The sequence below is a fragment of the Leptonychotes weddellii genome, chromosome 11 (assembly GCF_054177405.1).
Source record: "Leptonychotes weddellii isolate Sample4059 chromosome 11, ASM5417740v2, whole genome shotgun sequence".
In the NCBI taxonomy this organism is placed as follows: domain Eukaryota; kingdom Metazoa; phylum Chordata; class Mammalia; order Carnivora; family Phocidae; genus Leptonychotes; species Leptonychotes weddellii.
The window spans coordinates 31,740,325-31,760,710 of NC_138379.1; the positions used below are offsets into that span (position 1 = coordinate 31,740,325).

The 20,386-nt window shown below is 35.9% G+C and overlaps 1 protein-coding gene across 1 annotated transcript in view; it reads right to left on the minus strand.

Annotated features, from left to right (window-relative positions):
* Positions 1 to 4,302: 4,302 nt before the first annotated feature.
* Positions 4,303 to 20,386, minus strand: part of SLC17A6 (solute carrier family 17 member 6) — a 39,970-nt gene continuing 23,886 nt past the window's right edge. The window contains exons 6-13 of the mRNA XM_081797425.1: positions 19,345 to 19,432; positions 18,735 to 18,821; positions 15,618 to 15,760; positions 11,832 to 11,981; positions 7,197 to 7,329; positions 6,262 to 6,372; positions 5,686 to 5,813; positions 4,303 to 4,935 (exon numbers count right to left, since the gene is read on the minus strand). Coding sequence (XP_081653551.1) covers positions 4,600 to 4,935; positions 5,686 to 5,813; positions 6,262 to 6,372; positions 7,197 to 7,329; positions 11,832 to 11,981; positions 15,618 to 15,760; positions 18,735 to 18,821; positions 19,345 to 19,432 — 1,176 coding nt within the window. The 3' untranslated portion in view covers positions 4,303 to 4,599. The remainder of the gene's footprint in view (positions 4,936 to 5,685; positions 5,814 to 6,261; positions 6,373 to 7,196; positions 7,330 to 11,831; positions 11,982 to 15,617; positions 15,761 to 18,734; positions 18,822 to 19,344; positions 19,433 to 20,386) is intronic.

The window sequence follows — 20,386 nt, forward strand, 5'->3', positions numbered from 1 at the left end:
AAGAATTAAATCTCAATAGCCACGATCTGTGGATAAGACTGACAAAGCAGTATACACGTACAAGAAGGGGGGAAAAAAAGGAAAGAGAAAATGTACAGGTCATTAGAAACCCAGAGGAGGAACACACACGGAAAGAAATGTGAAGGAGAACTGGAAAATGAGCTTAGAAGTTCAGCCCATCCATCTCCCCTCCTGCGGAGAGTCAGGCATGGAGGTAGCTGATGCTGATCTTGCTGCACAGCCTGGACTCCCCGCAGCGTGGGGATCTCTAAGGCTGAGAAAAGCCTCCTCACCTGAAACTTAAAAAAAAAAAAAATGGACATGGGGAGCACCACCTGGAAGGGAGCCCACGTTTGGGAATTTTGTGGATTAAGAAAAACCTTTTCTCAGGGAAAAGCCTCTTCTCTTCAGTCATGTCTGTGTGGCCTGTCTGGGTAGCTGGGGGTGCTGCAAACACCTCATGGAGGAGATTTGGACTTTAGGAGCCATGAGAGCAGGGACTGTTTTCCCATTGCTCTATTGACAGTGACTTGCACCGTGTCGGTGCTTAATAAACAGTTATTGAGTGAATCCGTAAATTAGCAAATGAAACCCAGGAAAGCCGATCGCCAGTAGCACTTGGTAGACAAACACAGGAATGATAAGCGAGGGATAATAACTCAAATATCCATCATGGTTATAGAAGTTAGAAGTGAGTATATGTAACTTTGCATTTCCCAAAATCATCTAGGCAAGCAGGAAGTTAAAGGGGAAAACGTGCAAAGATAGATAGAATTTTCATAAATAAGGTACTGGATACATAGGTTAAATACAGCCCATGTAATAGGATATTAGAGTATGGAACTCTGTTGTTCAAATAGGAAAATGCACATGCTATATTGTTAAACAAAAAAGTAGTTTGCAACAGTAGACTAAGTATGACTTCAAATTTGAAAATTGCAAAAGATTTTCTGCGTATTTTACTTATAAAAGATTCCAGAAATGTTAAACGGTGCTTATTTCTGGATAGTGAGATTGCCAATTACCCTCTTTTTAATACTGTTCTTTGCCTAATGAAGCTCCCCTCCCTTGTACTCCATTTATAATCAAAAGAGTAATAAAGCGATTTAAAGATAAAAATAAATCACTCTCTTGCTGTGGCCAAATAGTCTGTCTCTTGTTTTACTCCTGCCTAGGGAATCTTTAGGAAGTTAATTACACCCTCTTATACCCAGTTCCCTTACTTGGAAAATAGAAATACTAATACTGATATGTGGCCTTTCAAGTTTACAAGGCAGATGTGTGGATGAAATGGGATAATGCATAAGAAAGCATTTTGCAAATTACAAAATACCTCATATATATAACATTGAGATGGGGATAGGCATTGAGATGAGGAGGAAAAGTGGGAGTGTGAGGAGAAAGGGAAGGGGTACCTGGGTGGCTTAGTCAGTTAAGCTTCCGACTCTTGATTTCAGCTCAGATCATGATCTCAGGGTCCTGAGATGGAGCCCCACATCAGGCTCTGCCCCTTAGCGCAGAGCCTGCTTGAGATCTCTCTCTCCCTCTGCCCCTCCCCCTGCTTGTGCACACTCTCAAAAAAAAAGGAAGATGAGAGGTAGGAGCAAGTGAGGGTGGCCAGTGGTAATATCTGGAGACATCATTAGAACGATTCTCTTACTCTCTTACAGGAACTGTAAACTTTTGCATTATAGAATTGGGGAAATTATAAAGTATTAGATCCAAGACACTTTCATTCCTGCCAAAGTTATGCAAGAATGGCATGTGAGGCTCCATAAGAATTAGGCTGGGTCTCTGGCTGTTGTTTCTTTGTGCAGAGGATTGCAGGAAAAGAAAATACATTCCCTCACCTCCCACCACCCTCCACACACACTCTGAGCTTTTGTGAGTCGTGGATATGGGGTAGTGGTTGAACCGATAAATATTTTTTCAATTAACTTCTTAAATTAAGTCCTGGCTAAAAAGAAAATAAAAATAAAAACAAAGCACAGCTTACCATAACAACTTCGTTCCAAATCCTTAACATCCTCTGTATCCCATCAGTTTCTCTTCTTGAGCCTCAGTGTCTTAGTTAGTTAAATAAAGAGTGTCACCTAAATCATCCCATAGTCCTTTTGAGCAGTCAAGTTCTAAGACTGTAAGATTCCAGTGTTGTATAATTATGGTCTTCCCTTTCTACACATCTATAAAATCGGGAATCGGAGCGAAATGATCACTTTTCCAGTGACACACACATTCCACCGGCTGCTACCTTGATAAATCTTGCTCACTGCTTGCTTCTTTGGCTGACACGTTATAATATAATGCTGTTACTCTATTTTTACCTTGGGGAAGTTTTTTAACCTTCATGAGTTTCAGTTTCTTCCCTTGTAATCTGGGATTAAAAGGAGTACCTGCCTTGGGTCATTGTGGAGTTCTGTGAGATTCTCTACATAGAATGGGTAGAGCAGGGTCCAGCACAACCTACACGTACAATCTAAATTAGATGGGATCCTTGACCTGACAACTTTTGAATTTTTTTCCTGAATTTTTCTGTAAGCTTAGCACACAAGCTATGAGAAGGCTATCATCGAGAGATAGAGTTTGACTCCGAGACCCATTTCTTGATGCAAAACTCTGTCTATGGAACCACATCCCACACAATCTAAAGAGTGCCATGTTCTTCCATTAAATCTCAAGTAGCTAAAAAGGTTATTATTCTCGAGCCTAGCTTTGGCTTCACTGGAACACACGAAAGCTAAACTCCCATTAAAGCTGCAAAATAATAAAATAAATCCAAATTAATGTATTGTATTTTTACAAAAGGATAAATAGAGCATTTATTAACACTTTTTTTTTTTGCAGCAACAAAATGATAGTCCACATCTTTTCATTCAACACAACAAAAGCTATGATCACATTACATCACTTTGAGACACAAAGCAAAGGATGTTTTTATTTTCTTAAGGTCAAGGATGGTTTGCATCTTTAAAACAAATGTTATGTTTTCTATTTGCAGTAGCAGGGCTTCCAGTCACTAGCACAATACAATGAACAGATCAAATATCCAGAATAGACAATTAAATACACCGATGATATTTTGCATTGAATTGGGAAATGCATTATTACCGTTTAGAACATTCTAAAGAGGTCGGATGTCAACTTTTTAAAAGAAAAAAAAAATCATTCCAACCACCCAGACAGCTACCACAAGCAAAATGAAGATAATATACAGACAGGAAATTGCATGCCTTGCACTTATTGCTTGGAACACAAATGTTGCAATTCCTGTTGAGTTATATTAAGAAATGACAAGCAAAACGCCTCTGCCCCATCTAAAATTCTATGACTCTATGAAAGTAGAAATGGCAGTCCCCTAACCCAACATTAGGTGTATGCTATTTTTGTTTTTTTGTGAAGATTGTTTATTATGCTTTTGTGTATGGATATGTATAAGATATACAGATATATATATAGATATAATTTTAATATAATTTATTGTCCTATATATTTAAGACAAATATCTTTTAAATGGGACTTTAAATAATAAAATCGTCTACTTACAATATCTCTATTAAGTTTATCTTTTCATATTATATATACCTCTGTGGCACAAGTTTCATATAGTATTTCATTATTAAGGAAGAATATCTAAACAATTTTCTATTTCTTTTGTTGTTAATATTGCATTTTCAGGGCTATGTCTCCATAGTAAATTTCTTATTAGATTCTTTATGGTGTATGCATCTTTTTTTTTCTAATGCAAGTTACAACCAGTACAAAGTTGTAATAAAAAATACATTAAAGTCTATTCATTTTTTATATTTTTTGCAAAAAAGTTATGTGATATGCTACATGAAAAGTCAGATTTCTGTTGAAACATGAAGTGTTTTATACTGTTAGGTAAATGAATGGAAGAACATGAAGCATACCCCTCACTTTACAAGTTCTCTTTCACAGATATATGTGCACAAGCATTTCATATAAAACATGGCAAGATATTTCTTTTCAGAACCAACAAAATATTCCACATTATGTAATAACAATAATTATTTAGTACACCTTGCTAGTTGCTAGCCCACAATATTCTTCTCTAACTGAGAGATATATCAACTCCATAATTTATATTCAATAAACGTTGCCACCACCTGATGCAGCCAACATGACATCTTCGGGTTTCTTAACAGGACTTCTGCATGATATCTTGCAATACAGTGTAACAAATATATAAGTGCATTTTGCATGATCAAGTAGCTTTGGCTTCCTAACCTTTGTAGGATGGGATGTGCCAACTGTTGTAGTTGTGCTTTATTAAATGGCGATGAGTTTTAGCTCACGCGAATCCAATGAGTAACTACTCGCTTCTACAACTTTGACCAGTCAACGTCTAAATCACAAACGCAAAAATGGATGACGTGAATGGAAATGATGGCATTTCACAACTTCTACAGATTGCACTTGATGGTAACTTCATGAGTTTGTTTGTGATTCATTTTTTACAGCAAGACTTGCCTGGTTGATGTGTTTATGTGTGCACACCACTTTTTTTTTTTTTAATTTTTGTGCAATCACAATTAATTTAATCACAAACACTAAAAATAAATCCAGCAATTAGCTTTGTTATGAATAATCATCTCGGTCCTTATAGGTGTATGAGTCTTGTACTTCTTCTTGTACAAATTCCTCTTTCTTTTCCCAACCATTGGGCCAACCTCCATTGGCCTGTGTTGTGGCACCATAAGATTTGGTGGTACCATAATTTATATGATTTTGAGTCATATCCCCTGTTTCTTCATCGAGCTCATCTTCATGGATAAATCCACACTTTTCTTCACTTGTTTCCTCAGGGTCTGCCCAGGGTTGCTTCTCTCCTGAGGCAAATATTGCATAAAATAGAACTCCACCGTAGTGGACCAGGGCAGCGATCAGGAAAACATACTGCCACTCTTCGCGTGACTGCAGTAACAAAAAGCAGCACTGTGAGAACAGACTCCCCATGTTTGAAAAGCATAACCTCTTCTTTGAATGAGCCACCAGCACGCTTTTCATACAATGCTATCTTTAGGGGAAAGCCCTGTTCTGATTACGTAAAGCGAATACTGTGATGGAAACTTTCCATAATCCTATGACTTTCATTAATTGAAATTTTTTTTTAAATCTCAGGTTCTGAAATAAAACTCCAAATTTAAAATTTAAAACTCCAAATTTGAAAGTGTTAATTTTTAAAATACCCATAATCTCTCTTTGAATTTCCATTGACTTACATATATTTTTTCCTCCTATTTCTTTTGTTTATTTCCTTTTGGTGAAAAATAATTGTGAGGCTCTACATTTAAGGACAAATAGCTGATAATAATATTCTTCCATTGATAACTGCAGAGTCTGAATTGATGTTTCCAAATAAAGCTCAGAAGACTTCTACTTGAGTACTCTAAGAAGCTCAGAGAAAAAAAGGTTTGCTGTTGTTGTTTTGCCACGCCAGAAATATGAGAAATATTAAAAGGTGTTGAAAAGCACAGTGCTTATTGGTTGGGAAAGAAGGCTTCCTCAGAGTTCTTAGAGATTTTCTAGTGAGCCTCAATGATCTCCCTTACTCAGAGGTCTGGTGGCTAGACCACAGAGAGAATGCCAAACAGAATACAGTAACTCTTCTCTACCATGAGAGACAATCTTCAAAAACTGAACATTTCTTTAGCTACGTCTTACCTTATTCTTTGTCATTGCACCAACAATGATAGGGCAAACCATTCCTGACAATGTGCCAACACCATTTGAAATGCCCATTAAGATACTGGCATATCTCGGAGCAATATCCAAGTGGTTAACATTGAAACCTGAAATATACACATCAGCTTAGAGTCAGAGAATCCTAAACCCCTTGGAAGTGGGTGACTGTAGAATATTCTCTACCACACTCACCACCCTCCTTAGAAGATACTAGGTATACTGCATGTGTTCAGTAAGTATTTTTTGATAACTTAGCTCAGGGATATGATCAGAGTGGAATGAAGTATGGGTTCTTATCCACCACTTAATATGTGATGCTCAAATCACAGAGAAATGTTCTCTTAAAAAAAAAAAAAAGAAGAGTAAGCAGGAGGAAAATGAGAAGTAACAAATCCAAATAATGACTTCTAAATGTGTTATTCTTTTTACTTTCTAGTGGAAATATGTTAAGTAACTTTTCAACAATAGAATATTAAAGAGGAAAGGAGAATATATGTATTATTACCGGCAAAAATCAGGACGTTACATTTATAAATTTAAAAACATGTGTCTTACCGGAAATAGCAAATCCACTGAATCCCACTGCAAGTACCAAGAATGAGATAGCCACCCCTCTAGTATGAGAATAGCCAACGACCAGAAGCAGTGTTGCTTCCATGCCAAAACCTTTGGAAACAGACACATGGAAACGCTTCAGAAATTTGTGTCAATCTTCCCAATGAGCCAAAACTGCTAGAACTGCTCATGTTTATCTGACCTAAGAAACCTCTTCAGGGAGTCTATATTAAAAGTAATAATAACAGGGGCAGCTGGGTGGCTCAACCAGTTGAGCCTCAGAACCTTCATTTCAGCCCAGGTCATGATCTCAGGGTGGTGAAATCAAGCCCCAGGTAGCCTTGCCCTCTGTGCTCAGCAGAAAGTCTGTTTGAGATTCTCTCTCTCGCCCTGCCCCTACCCCACCATCTCTCTCAAATAAATAAAATATTTAAAAAATAATAATAACAGTTATAATTTATGCACAGAGATTACTGAAGCCTTCCATTTTAATAAAAATATTGAATATGCCCTTAAGTGTCAGTGGTGGGCAGGGACAAGTTAGTTATGTAGTTATTTAAAACTAGGAGTTATGAGGGGCGCCTGGGTGGCTCAGTCGTTAAGCGTCTGTCTTCAGCTCAGGTCATGATCCCAGGGTCCTGGGATCGAGCCCTGCATTGGGCTCCCTGCTCAACAGGGAGCCTGCTTCTCCCTCTCCCACTCCCCTTGCTTGTGTTCCCTCTCCCACTGTCTCTCTCTCTCTCAGTCAAATAAATAAATAAAATCTTAAAAAAAATAGGAGTTATGAAAATTTGAAGATAGGGAAATGATTATAAATGAACAATGAAGACACAAATTTAGCTGCATATGTAACATGCACAGTAAAAGTTACTCATGCACGTATATCAGCATTTCATGAGCCAAAATCATGTGCTTCACATCACTTATGTACTTACCACCACAATTCATGATCTTTCTTACTGTAGTAGTTGAAAGAATTTGCTTGCTTCTTAGAAAATCTGCAATCTGCCCTCCAATGGGCACAATAATTGTCATTACCAAGTGTGGCACAGCAGATAGCATGCCAACCTGAAGAAAAAGAAAAAGAGGAGACATATACATGACCATAAGTAATATGGGCAATGGTCTTGGTTTTTTGAATCCATCATAAATTCTTTATGGAAAAAGAAAGAAAAAGTACTGTCTCCAAATGACCACTTACTCCTTCCTGGAATAAGCAATAACTTCCACAGAATAAATGAGAAAAGCTAAGTAAAGTTACTTTTTATCTTTTAGAAGAGAATACTTTTTTTTCCTGTGTAATGAGTCAGTAAATTTTGAATTTATGAATAAACTATCATGAATCTTATCACAGTGATTCACATTTATGTGCCTATTTTATATTCTTAAATATGTTTGCAGAAATTCATCATTAGTGAGTGAGAGAGACACAGAGACAGAGTCAGAGGGATAAGAAATACATTTGACCAAGCCCTTGAAGAGGCTCTATTTTTAAATTTATGTTTTTTTAATTCTTAGGAAGGCTAAAAACCTTAATTGCATTTTAAATATGTATCTCTTATGAGTTTTATATTTAGTTTCTAAGCTAAATTTAGCCCAGAAAATGCAGATCGGTTCTTCAATGTTAGGTATTTTCTATTTCAAATGTCAGTATTTAGTCACATTGTCACACAATGGTATATAGTTTCTGTATTAATTTCATATGAAATAGCTCGACCTAAAATCTAACCTACCAGCATCAATTCAACACAAATTTTTTGGCCTATAATTATGTGCAAGACACTCTTCTCTAGACATCATGAAGTATGAATAAAATGCATTTTTAAGTACTGGGGAAAAGTTTATTATTTGTGTTTAAAAATGTCTTCCAAGTAAGATTATTGAAGGTTTGAGACAAAGATTGCTGATGTCACAATGGCAGACTTGAGTACCACGCCCACGGAGTCGGGTTGTTACCATGATTGAGTCAGTGAATGACTCCCACAGAGCTCAAACGTCTGAGTTATTTAATTCTCTCTTGTACCCAGGTGAAAGTTTATAATATTATTACTCTCTTGTATTGATGAAGAATGTATAACTTAAAAAGGCTAAATCATTTCCAGAACCAAATACTGAGCCATTTTTACCTGAGTCTAAAAACTGGGCTTTTAACCACTATGCTTAGCACTGCCACCATCTGAGAAAGAAAAATCAAATAAAACCAGATAATGTGCTGAATGTTCTTAATTTAGTTCAAAACCTGGCATTTAGTATAGGCTAAACAAATGTGGACTAAGTAAAACTATAGGGTAAACTGACATTAAGGCAAACATTATTGCTTTTGAGAACAGCATCTTGAAAAGCAGAATGGTTCTTTATTCTTAACTACAGTAGATACATTTAAAGCAACGAATGTGTGAAAGAAACCATCAGACAAGAAAACATTCTGAAATACACCACGTTAGGATGTGTGTAGAATTGCATGTCATGTGTTTGCTTCTAGAGGCAGAGAAAGCCGGAGAGTGATCTGCATTTCCTAAGTCCACGTAACTGGCCTGTATCTTGACTCAGTGTTTGAGACATCTGAAAAGTTCTTAAATTGAACACCCTTTGCTATTTATTATCTACTCAAACAGACATTTTAATTCCTTTGGATAAACAAAGAATAAAGCTATGATTATTATTCTCTTTCAGCAAAGCACTATGGGAAGTGCAAGGAGCTAACAATCTAGAGGTTAATGAGACAGAAGTTGGGAATATCCTAGCCCAATGTCTTAATACTTGGAGGTACTCAATCTCCCGGTTCCTAGGACAATATGTGGACATATTCCATACGTGACCTCAACAGGGCCAAGTTGCAGAACTTTATGAAAGTTATCCAACAATTTATATAAAATACTAAAATATCATTTATAGTATATATATATATATATATGCACACATCTATATATATTTCTGCTTTAACTGGGTCAGTCTATTTGAAATGAAGATTGAGCTATTGCACTTGTGTTTTAGTCTGCAGCATACTCAGTTTAACTAAGGTTGGAGAGAACTATCCTCCATCTAAATATTTTAGTTTGCTTACATTTTGCCACAGTTCTGAAGGACAGCATTAATACCATTATTTACGGAAAATAAAATCAAAGTTGGCAATCATTCAAAAACCAGCCCCAGGTTATGTATCAATAGTTTATCGCAGAGCTTGTGCCCGAGCCCTGCCAGCCTGGATCTAAAGCTCATGCTCTATTTCCTTTACTGCCTCCTTCATACATTTTTCAAGTAAGTCAGTGGCTTTTTTTTTTTTTTTAACCAGTATAATCAAAGTCTTCAACCAATCTGTGTATGCAGAACTTATCTACAATTTTAGTTAAAAATATAACAAGTGAATCAAATCAACTCATCTGGTTATTATATTTAGTTTTGGCAAAATATCATTGCTTTTACTCAAGCATTTTCAATTAAGTGGAGCTACAGGGCCAGAATGACCACGCAGTTTCACGAACATCAGTTGGCTCCTTCACTTCTCCCCCATGAGACCTGACTTTATTAATAGCCTCTCAGTGTCATATTTGTCCTAGATTATGAAAATGGACTCACACCTCCAGCAGCCTTTGTTGAGAAGTATAACACCTCTCGGAGCTTCCAAAGGCTACCCTGCAATGTTTGATCAGCTCTAGAGAGAAGAGCCCTATCTAAAGCAGCCATTCTTCTCAGGAATGGAGGAAACAGTTTCCTTAGAAACAGGGATTACAAAAGAGCTCTTAGAATAGCTTCTCCTAAACTCAGGTTTTCTTCAATTCCAGCCCTCAGATAGTCTTTCAAGTAGAGACTTAACATGAATAGCGAGCCCAGCTGGATGGATGTAATGACATGAAGAGAAATGGCAAGTCCATGGCCAGCACAGACGAGTGTATTCAGTACTCAGCAAAGGGCTTGGCAGAGATGGCATTTAACAAATACTTGCTAAGTGCTTAAATGAAGATAGGGTCTACCTGAATTTGAATAGCGTAGTAAAGGGAATTGAAACATAAATTAAAGAATCGGGGCTTAACCTTGATTCTGGCATATATTATCAGCTTGGCCTTAGGCAATTTAAATACCTTCCCTAGTTTGTTTCCCCATCAACAGAAATGATGAGAGTTATCCAGCTGGTCAACCAAACAAGGTTGTTCATGAATATGAAAGGACCTTGTGAATTTCAGACTCTTCTATAAATATTAAGTAGTTATTTTTATGTTCATTTTATCCTTATAGAAAATCCCAAAATAATTACATTTTCACAGCTATGAACAAATGTCTGTAGGGTTTAGCATACTGTGTGTAACTGGTAACTAATTGCTTTTGTCTATACCACCAAAAACTGTGAACTCCTGAGGACGGGAACCATGTTTTTATTTCTGAATCTGACACAAAGCTTCACACATCATATTCAACAAATGCCTGTTAAGTGAATAAATTGAATAAATGACACACAAGAATGTTTTCAGATTTTTTTTTTGCTTTCTCAAATATTTTAGCAAGACAGATTTTTTTTTAAGTTTCTAAGAAATTAAATTTTTTTGTTTTTACTTAAGTATAGTTAACACACAATGTTACATTAGTTTCAGGTGCACTACAAAGTGATTTGACAAGTTTATATGTTACACTATGCTCACCATAAGTGTAGTTACCGTCTGTCACCATACAACATTATTACAATATCATTAACTATATTCCCTATGCTGTGCCATTTAGTCCCATGACTTATTCATTCCATAACTGGAACCCTGCGTCTCCCGTTCCCCTTCACCCATTTTGCCCATCCCTCATTTCCTACCCCTCTGGTAACTACCAGTTTGTTCTATTTACAGTCTGATTCTGCTTTTCATTTGTTTATTCATTTGGGTTTTTTTGTTTTTGTTTTTGTTTTTTTTTGGTTCCATCTATGAATGAAATCATATGGTATTTGTCTTTCTCAAAGTCTGATTTATTTAATCTAATATAATGCCTTCTAGGCCCATCTATGTTGTTGCATATGGCACAGTCTCATCCTTTTTATAGCTGTGTGATATTCCAGCATGTGTGTGTGTGTCTGTGTGTGTGTCCATGTGTATTACATCTTCCTTATCCATTTGTCTATCAATCAGGACTACATCAAAATAAAAAGCTTTCACACAGGCAAGATTACCAGACAGATTTTTGAAAGCATTGAAGAAGAGATTGGTAATTATATAAACACAATTCCATTTCAATAAAAATTTCTTTCTTTGTTCACTGTTACATTGTCTCTGACCTGAGACTTAAAGGAAGTTATGTTTCTTTACAGGGGAAGGGCTACGGTGCTGTCCACCCTAATAGAGAGATAAGCTCCACGAGGGCAGAGACTAGGTTGATTTTGCCTTCAAAAAGAGCACTTCCTAGCAGACAGCTGAATGCAGTAGACACTCAAACACCTTACTTAGTCTTTGTTTCCCAGAAGTTATTTGTTAAGTGGATAAACAAATAAATGAGTAACTCCTAAAATTTAGAAGATAAAATACTGGCAAAGGAACGTAATATTTAATTGAACACAAAAGTAATGCACTAGTTAAACAAAGATAATTTTTACATACCTTGCTGATTTCAAATCCAAAGACTTCCTCAAAATATGCTGGCTGACTAATAAGCAGTAAGTAAAAAGTCCAGCTTCTGCAGAAGTTTGCGACAATTATTGCATAGACAGGCATAGATGTAAAAAATTTCCTCCATGGAGTCTTGAATTTCTGAAATCCCAAAAAGAGAGCAATTCTGACCATTTAAAGTATTTTCTAACTTAGAAAATGGGAATAATAGGTGCTTTGCATTTTCAGGATGTATATGTTGAGGCATGAGTAGGAGGTAATGAAATTAATTGCAAAAGTCTAGTTAACCTTAGCTGCATGAATTGTTGGAAGAAAAAAAAGATATTAGCCTCTTCTTCTGATTAAATTGTTCCCATTTTCAGAATATATAAGATCTTATGTTTATAGAAAACAATTCCAAAAGCACAGATCCTAGTTTCCAAGATTTTTTTTTTCTGGCAGTGATAGATCATGCCTCAGCTAAAGATCATTGCCATATCAGTGACCTTGTTGGTATCCAAAATATTTTATCTAAAACACTGAAAATTCAATATAGTTAGGAGGAGAAAATAAGAAAAATTAAGAGTGCAATATTCTAGACCCTATCTAAAGTTAATAATACCACTACCTATCTATAAATCCTCTTGATAGACAATGGATATCAATATAAATTCTGTAATGCTAAAGGGCAAGGTTCTAGAAAACTCACATGGTATACAGCTGGGTTGAAGTATTTGGCTATCCAGCACACCATGGGCACATCATAACTAGTTACTTATGACATTCAAGGCATTCAAAATTAACCACTTAAATAGGATTGGTTTTGCTTATGATACCCATTTAAAAACTATATCTAGTGTACTTAAACTTCCTGTATATGCCCAAAAATAAAGCAAGTATCCTCCCCCAAGACTAATCTTTTTAGACCTGAAAATGTCTCTCATATTCTCACTTTCTCAATGACTTTATTTTGAACATCAAAATACTGTTTGGTGAAGAAACAATACTCTGAAATAACTCCATTTAATGCTAGCTTGGGATCCTTAACCTGACCAAATTAATAAAAGGGGAGGCAGACATTTTTTACACAGATTTAGTTAATTATTCCTGGATGTAGAGCATCATAATTGCTAGTATTGATTGTGACTCACTTTAAAAGTAATAGAGTAAGAAGTTATACTGTCGTGATCACAAATACATATGACAAAAAACAAAAACAAAAGCATGTCCTAATAACATATAATGAGTACCTTGGCTTTGAATACAAATATCCAGTGACAACATCCTAGCTGGGTTCAAAAAGTGTGTTTTTTAAGTCCTATATACTCTGGGAAAATAACGCCAGATAAATATACTTATTTCACAGAAAATGAAAATTGTTGGATACAGGGATGTCAGCATGGTAGTATTATGTTTGTATAAGAAATAACTTCAGAATATTATTAAAAGTAAAAACCTTTTTCCTGCTGGGAAAGTGTTTCTATTATTCATACCTGGATCATCTCTACTAAGAACTTTATTCTTCAGGTTGTAAAATACTTCATCAAATGTAAGATAGAAGTATCTAATTTTATACCTTAAAAAATTATTCGGGGTGATAGGAGGACTTAGAGTATTCTGATAACAGTCTACTACTGACCTGGCTATTTGCTTCACAGGTGTGTATGGTTTACAAAAATTAAGCAAGTTGTTCACTTATGATTTGTGTGTTTTTCTGTACACATGTTATATTTAATTTTTTAAGAAAAAAATATTTAAAAGGCATTACAGTCAGCTGCAATATGTGCTCCTTAATTGGATGCAGACTCTAAAGAAATAGCTACAAAGGACATATGAATATAGACTAGAGATTTGAATTTGGACTGGGTATTAGAAATCTGAATATGATCTCGGTCTTAGATAATGTAGGGAATTATTCTTAATTGTTTTAGGTATAATAATAGTACTTAGATTGTGAAAGAGTATTTTTATTTTTCTAGAGATGTGTGTGAAGTATTTGTGGGTAAAGTGTTAGGACATCTCATTTACTTTGAAATCATTCAGCAAAAAGAAAAATGAAGTAAATAAGGCAGGGTGTTGATAACTGTTGCATTTATGCAGTGGATACATGGATATTACTATTCTTTCTGCTTTGCTGTATATTAAAGTTGTTCACAATAAAAAGTTCAAAATAACTACAAGTACAGTAACTAAAATATAATCTCATTTTTAATTTTGTTTTGGAGCTACAGGAAAGTATCAAGCATCAGTAAGAAGTAAAATATTATGTTTGGGAAAGCAGTAAGGTAAGGAAATGGGGGGAGTTTGAGATCATCTGTGCTGTCTTATCAAGTTACCAGCTGTTCTTTTTAAGGTCATTTCCAGAAACTGGTTTTCGCTTAGACTAAATTTTTGATTGTTTAAAAAAATTTATGCTTGATTTAGACACACAACCTTTCAAGAACTGGTAAATAAAAGAAGCTTAGTTAAGTAATGAAAATACAGGTTGATCAGATTACCTGGGGCTAGAAATTGAGGCTAAATGCTGAACTCACCATAGATCAGCCTATATTTCATTTCTGCTCCCAGCAACTGCTGCCAGTGGGCACCACGCACACGGCCAACACCCCATCCCTGCAGAACCACTTGTTTCTTAAGTATCCACCATTAGAAAGAAACTTCCAGTCCATTTACAGAAGGAAACAGGCAGGGGAGTTTCTAATGCCAGTCCATAGTGTTAGAATTTTTTTTAAGTACTGAAGTTTCACTTCTGAATGATATCCAATGTGGGATTTTTCTTATTCATTAAAGGCCTTAACCACGGTGGGTGATAGACCTTTGTACCTAGGATGAGATGTCAAAGACAGACCTTCTCTAACAAACGAAGTAGAGAATCAGAGCTGGAATTAAAGATAATTAGAAAGAGGGGAGGAGCCTTCAAAAGAAAGAGAAGCATAATGTATAGGAGACGCTGACTCTTCAGCCGTGCGTGATACCTTCCAGCTCTCAGCATAAGGAAATTGAGTTACTGTTTAGGTGCTGAATTACTGAGCCTGTCTAAATACGTTAGTTTTGCCTTCCATTTTTTAATAGTATCAAATGGCTATTAATTAATATTTATGATATATTAATGTCATGCGGACTAAAATATTTGCTTTATTGACACAGAACTGCATTTTCTCTCTCCATAGAGCCCATGCAAGAAATCAAATTAGAATCAGAAAAGGGGTCCATGTTATATTTTTATGATACTTTATCTTCATAATAATAATCCTGAAAATGATAAGATGTTATCAATAACAAGATTCTATATTAAGAATATTTTTATGTCAGCTATCTATTATTGACATTCTAATGATTTAATATTTCTTTAACCACATATAGCATAAATACACACGTATAACACCTAACATTTAGACAATTCAATACACAAAAAAATAGCCCTTTTCATGATTGTGTTAGGTGATCTGGCATTTCCTACAATCTGAAATTAACAAATATTTGTTGAGTTTGTTTAAATTATGGACCATATTGAACTGTTTATAAAAGCTTGTTTAGGTTTCTAGTCATAGCCGTAGTCCAGGGCAAATTTGAAGATCATTAAGAAAAGATAAAGAAAAAAAAAGAAATTATAGATGGGGGAAGTAGCAATCATTCCTAAGTCAGAAAGTATGGATGGAGGAAAGAAAACAATCATGATTGACACCAAATAGGTTTTGTTGAATAGGGACTCAGAAAGTAGTTGGTCAGCAGTGGTTGGTCAAAGGGAGGTGAGATGAAGAATCAGAACAGGAATATACACCATAATAAAGTTCTTACTTCCATTGCACCTAAAAGATTTGCACTCTCTCCAATGCTTTCTTCAATGTACCTACGTTCTTCATCTGTAATAGTAGGATGCTTTGCAGGACTCTCATAAGACACCAAAAGCCAGAACATGTACCAGATCATTCCAAAGCTTCCTGCAAGAAAGAATTCAAAAGAAGAAAATAAAAAATCTATCATAAATACCCCCCATGTAACTGTCATTTGCTGGAATAAAACTGCAGGAATCTCATGACAAACACATTCTCTAGAAAGTGAATTGGATTTTCTGCTTCTCCAATTGACCAGCCAGCTCTTCTTGTGTTATGTCACTGAACTTCAAGCTTCCTGAAGTCTGGTCCTATAGTTTTATCTCTTTGTCTCCAATAATGCTGAGACACAGCATTGGATAATTATTGAATGGTATAGTTTGGAACATGTTCATACATCCAACAAACATTTACTGAGCATTTACTATTCCAGGCACTCTGCTAAGTGAGAGAAATATGGTGAACCAGACAAAATTCCTGTCTTCAAAGAATTTTATGAGGGGGGAATCATTTTCTTAGTTGCCTTCTTTGAATATATGAAAGTGGTCTATATTTCCACACACAAAAAAATACTCATTTCCCTTTCCTGTAAGCACTTGCAGATCTAGTAAACAGATTATTAAATAAAATCTAGATTATTTTAGCCTGGGTGGCTATCATTCATAAAAAAGGCAGGAAGTGGGAGTTTCTGTAATTAATGTAGTAACATTTAACACTTTATGTGACTGTATATCATTATTATTTCAGTACATAATATTACCTATTGATCACTCTGGGCAAATGAAAGCTATAAATTCTAATACAATAAACTGTTTGAAACTTCTTTAGCATCCCTTTCTTTATTTAGCACTCTCAGCATTAAAACATGCCCTTATTGTGTAATGTAAATCTAAAGTATTAATAAAAGAAAGAATTTCAAGTGATTTATTCTGGTTTCCCAGAGGCTAGTTATTTCATTTTTGGCTTCTACTGTTCTTTATCCCTTGGGTAACAGTCTAAATGCTCCTGATCTCTATAATACTTTTTTCTTGCTCATTCAATTTCTAAGAATTATTTCTTAATACCACAGATTTTGATGGGCCATGCTCCTTTTCGTTACCAAACATGACAGCAAACACAAATGGGAGTTAGATAGTATGTGAAAATTTGGCATAGTGTAGTGGTTATGGAAGATGGCTCTCCCAGATTCAAATCCTGACTGTGCCACTCATTAGCTACATGCTCCAATCAATGACTGAATCTCTGTGAACTTCCACTATAAAATGAGACGATTTCTTTTTTATGAGATTGTGGCAAAATATAGTTAAAGGAGATAATGCATGAAGCAACTAGCATGGCAAATGGCACAAAATAAGCACTCAATAAATGAAAGCTCTTGTGATTCAATAATAATTATCATTACCGCTAACTGAATGTGAAGTGCCGGACATTCAGCTAATTGCCATATATGCATTATCTTCTTTTAACATAAGCCACAATACAGTTATCTTATCTTATTAATTTTTAATTTATCTTATCTTATTAATTTTTAAAATATTAATATTGAATGTGTGGCTCAAAGACGCAATTTTGTTATACACAGTAAGTACTATGGGGATGTGATATTTTCAGATTATCTAATATTTAAACTTTGTATCATTCTATGATAAATACTAAATGAGATACAACTTGACATAATGAGATTGATTTTCATGAATGCTTTGTGGAAATTAATATTCTTTTTTTAAAAAGATTTGTTTATTTATTTATTTTGAGAGAGAGAGAGCATGTGCACGTGCCATGCACATGAGCAGGGGAAGGGGCAGAGGGAGGGGTGGGGGAAGGAGATTTCCTCCCTGAGCAGGAGCTTGAGGCTGCTCAAGCTCATGAACCTGAGATCATGAACTGAGCCAAAACCAAGAGTCAGATGCTTAACCGACTGAGCCACCCACGCACCCCGGGAAATTAATATTCTTACTTTAAAGTCACATCATATTTTCAGTTAAGTAATGGATTCAATTAAGGGACAAATCAGAGGATTTACTGGCCCGGTATCCCAACTTGTACTATATACCCTATACACATTTGCTTTAAACTTCTTTGAATTTTGGACTCTTGAAAATCTAATGGAAGATATGGATTAAAATCTAATAAAAATATCTCCCCAGGAAAAAAATGTACAAATGCATGCATGGCTTATCATTTAAGACATTCATGAATCTAAAACCTATCCATGGCTTTTGAACCAGAATAAGAGCTCCTGCCATAAAGCATATTTAGTAATATTCTGCAAACCTAAGAATTTGCTCTGATGAGAACATTTTGAAGTGGGAACGGATCATGCCAAATTCGGAAGCAGCCAGATACTGTTCAGTTCTACCTCATGACTTCATTAATACTTCACGTTCTCCTGCCCACGTCCAAAGACGGTATTAATCAGTGACATCAGTTGGAATCCACCTCTCTTATATTTCTTTTTCTCATGGCTAAAAAAAAAAGTCTCCTAGAGAGAGACTTTAGGGGTACTCTCAAGTGGTAAGCTTTCTGGTTCTGGTTGGAAAGTAAACAGAAAGGGACTTTGGACTCAGGGTTTCTTGTGCTTTTTATTTCCATTTGAGGGCTTCATTTCATTTAATCCTGGAGTAACGAGGACTAAAATGTGAGGCTGCCGCTGCTGACTATTAATATTTTGTCACAAAAGCGAACTGTTGCATTAGCATTGCTATCGCCTTCCAGCTTCCCATCCCTATTCAGTCTTGACGAGGCAGGGTCAGCCGAGGAAGCAGTAGTGGGGGCTGCCTAGCTCTTTCTTCTTAATTGGCTGTGAATCAAGAGCTAATTTAATTTTTTTCTTCATAATCAAGGACAATATATGAAATATATCCCAAAGTTTCCAGCAGCAATGTACTTCCTTTTTAAAACAATAAATAACAAGGTAGGGAGAATCATAGAGATAGAACATTTTCCTTGATCTTCTCAAAATATAAGGAAAGGATTCTTAATGGAAAAAATGTGAGTGAATGCAGGTCTATTCAGCAATCTACCTCACCGTTTTGAGTTTACACCCATTTCTTTTAACTTTATTGTATCGTATGCAACATACCATAGACGTAGAATACCGAAGACCAACCAGTGTACTGCACAAGAATGCCAGCTAAAGGCATTGCAATTACAGCTCCAGCATATGAACCTAAAGTAAAAGGGAGAATGGGAGGTAGGTAAGTGAAATAAGTAGAAATTCTTAACTTCATCTCATGTTTCTTGGTAGGCTCTCACAAACACACTTGCATACTTAGGTGCATGCACACTCACACCCCTGTATCTCCAAATATATCTATCTATCTACATACATAGCCAGTGATACAGGACTACATAAGAGGATATGACCTACTTACCCAAGACACAAAAGAGATCTAACAATAAGAAGACTATAATAAAAAATAAATTAAAAAGACTATTATAAAAATTACTCATGAATATATTTGAAAACTTAGATAAAATGGATGAACTCCTAGAAAAATACAAAACACAGAAGAAATAGAGGATTTAAGGAGACCAATAAGAATTAAAGAAATTGAAGTGGTGGTCAAAAACCTTTCCTCATGTACACACACACAAATGATTTTACAGATGAGCTTTATCAACTTTCAGTTCTTATCCAACTTGTTCCTAAACTTTTACCCACCATAACTATATCTGCATGCAGTACTCACCACAGAAGGAGGTGGTTGCCAATCTACTCCTCTCTAGAGGAGGAGCCCATTTACTCCATATCCCATGACATGCTGGATAGGTGACGCCCTGTGACGGGGAAGATATATATCACCATTTAGGATACAGGGTCACTGAAAAATAAGCACAATCCCCTCTCTGATGCTGTCTCCTTAGAATGGGCTCAAGATATTAGGGAAAGCGGCTACTCATAGATCTTTACTAATTCCCCTGAAATTCCACTTTAAAAACTTTCAGCCCAGATCAGGTAAGACATGGCTTCTTTTTAGTGACCTGACCAAATTCTCCCCACCCTTCAAGTCTTCCTCCCACCTCAGCTTTCTTCTGATGAAGGCAAAAGAAAAGATCCTCTATTACTCCATTCATCTGGAACTTTGAACAGTTTGAGAAATGTGGGAGGCCTTTTCATGAGGCATTAAACACAGTGATTCCCAGATATAAGGAATCCAGATAGAGGAAGTTAAAGCTTAGATCCTTGAAGCTCACACTTCCTGAAAGTAGTGTCTAGAACTTAAGGCTTTTAAAATAATTATCCATTTTAGGGGCGCCTGGGTGGCTCATTTGTTAAGCGTCTGCCTTCGGCTCAGGTCATGGTCCCAGGGTCCTGGGATTGAGCCCCGCATCAGGCTCCCTGCTCCGTGGGGCGCCTGCTTCCCCCTCTCTCACTCCCCCTGCTTGTGTTCCCTTCCTCGCTGTGCCTCTCTCTGTCAAATAAATAAAATCTTTAAAAAAAATAAAATAAAATAATTATCCATTTTATATATTTTTATCCTACCAATTTTTTCTTTATTTTTGGAGAGAAAAGAGAATGTTTTCAATGCTTAATGCTTTATCTGATTTATCTACTCCCACTATATTTCAGGAGAAGAGAAGGGCAATAGGTAGGCTAATCTGAGGTTTTTAAATGTCCACAATAGCCAAACAATGGAAAGAGCCAAGATGTCCATCAACAGATGAATGGATAAAGAAGATGTGGTGTATATATACACAATGGAATACTATTCAGCCATCAAAACCCCCCCC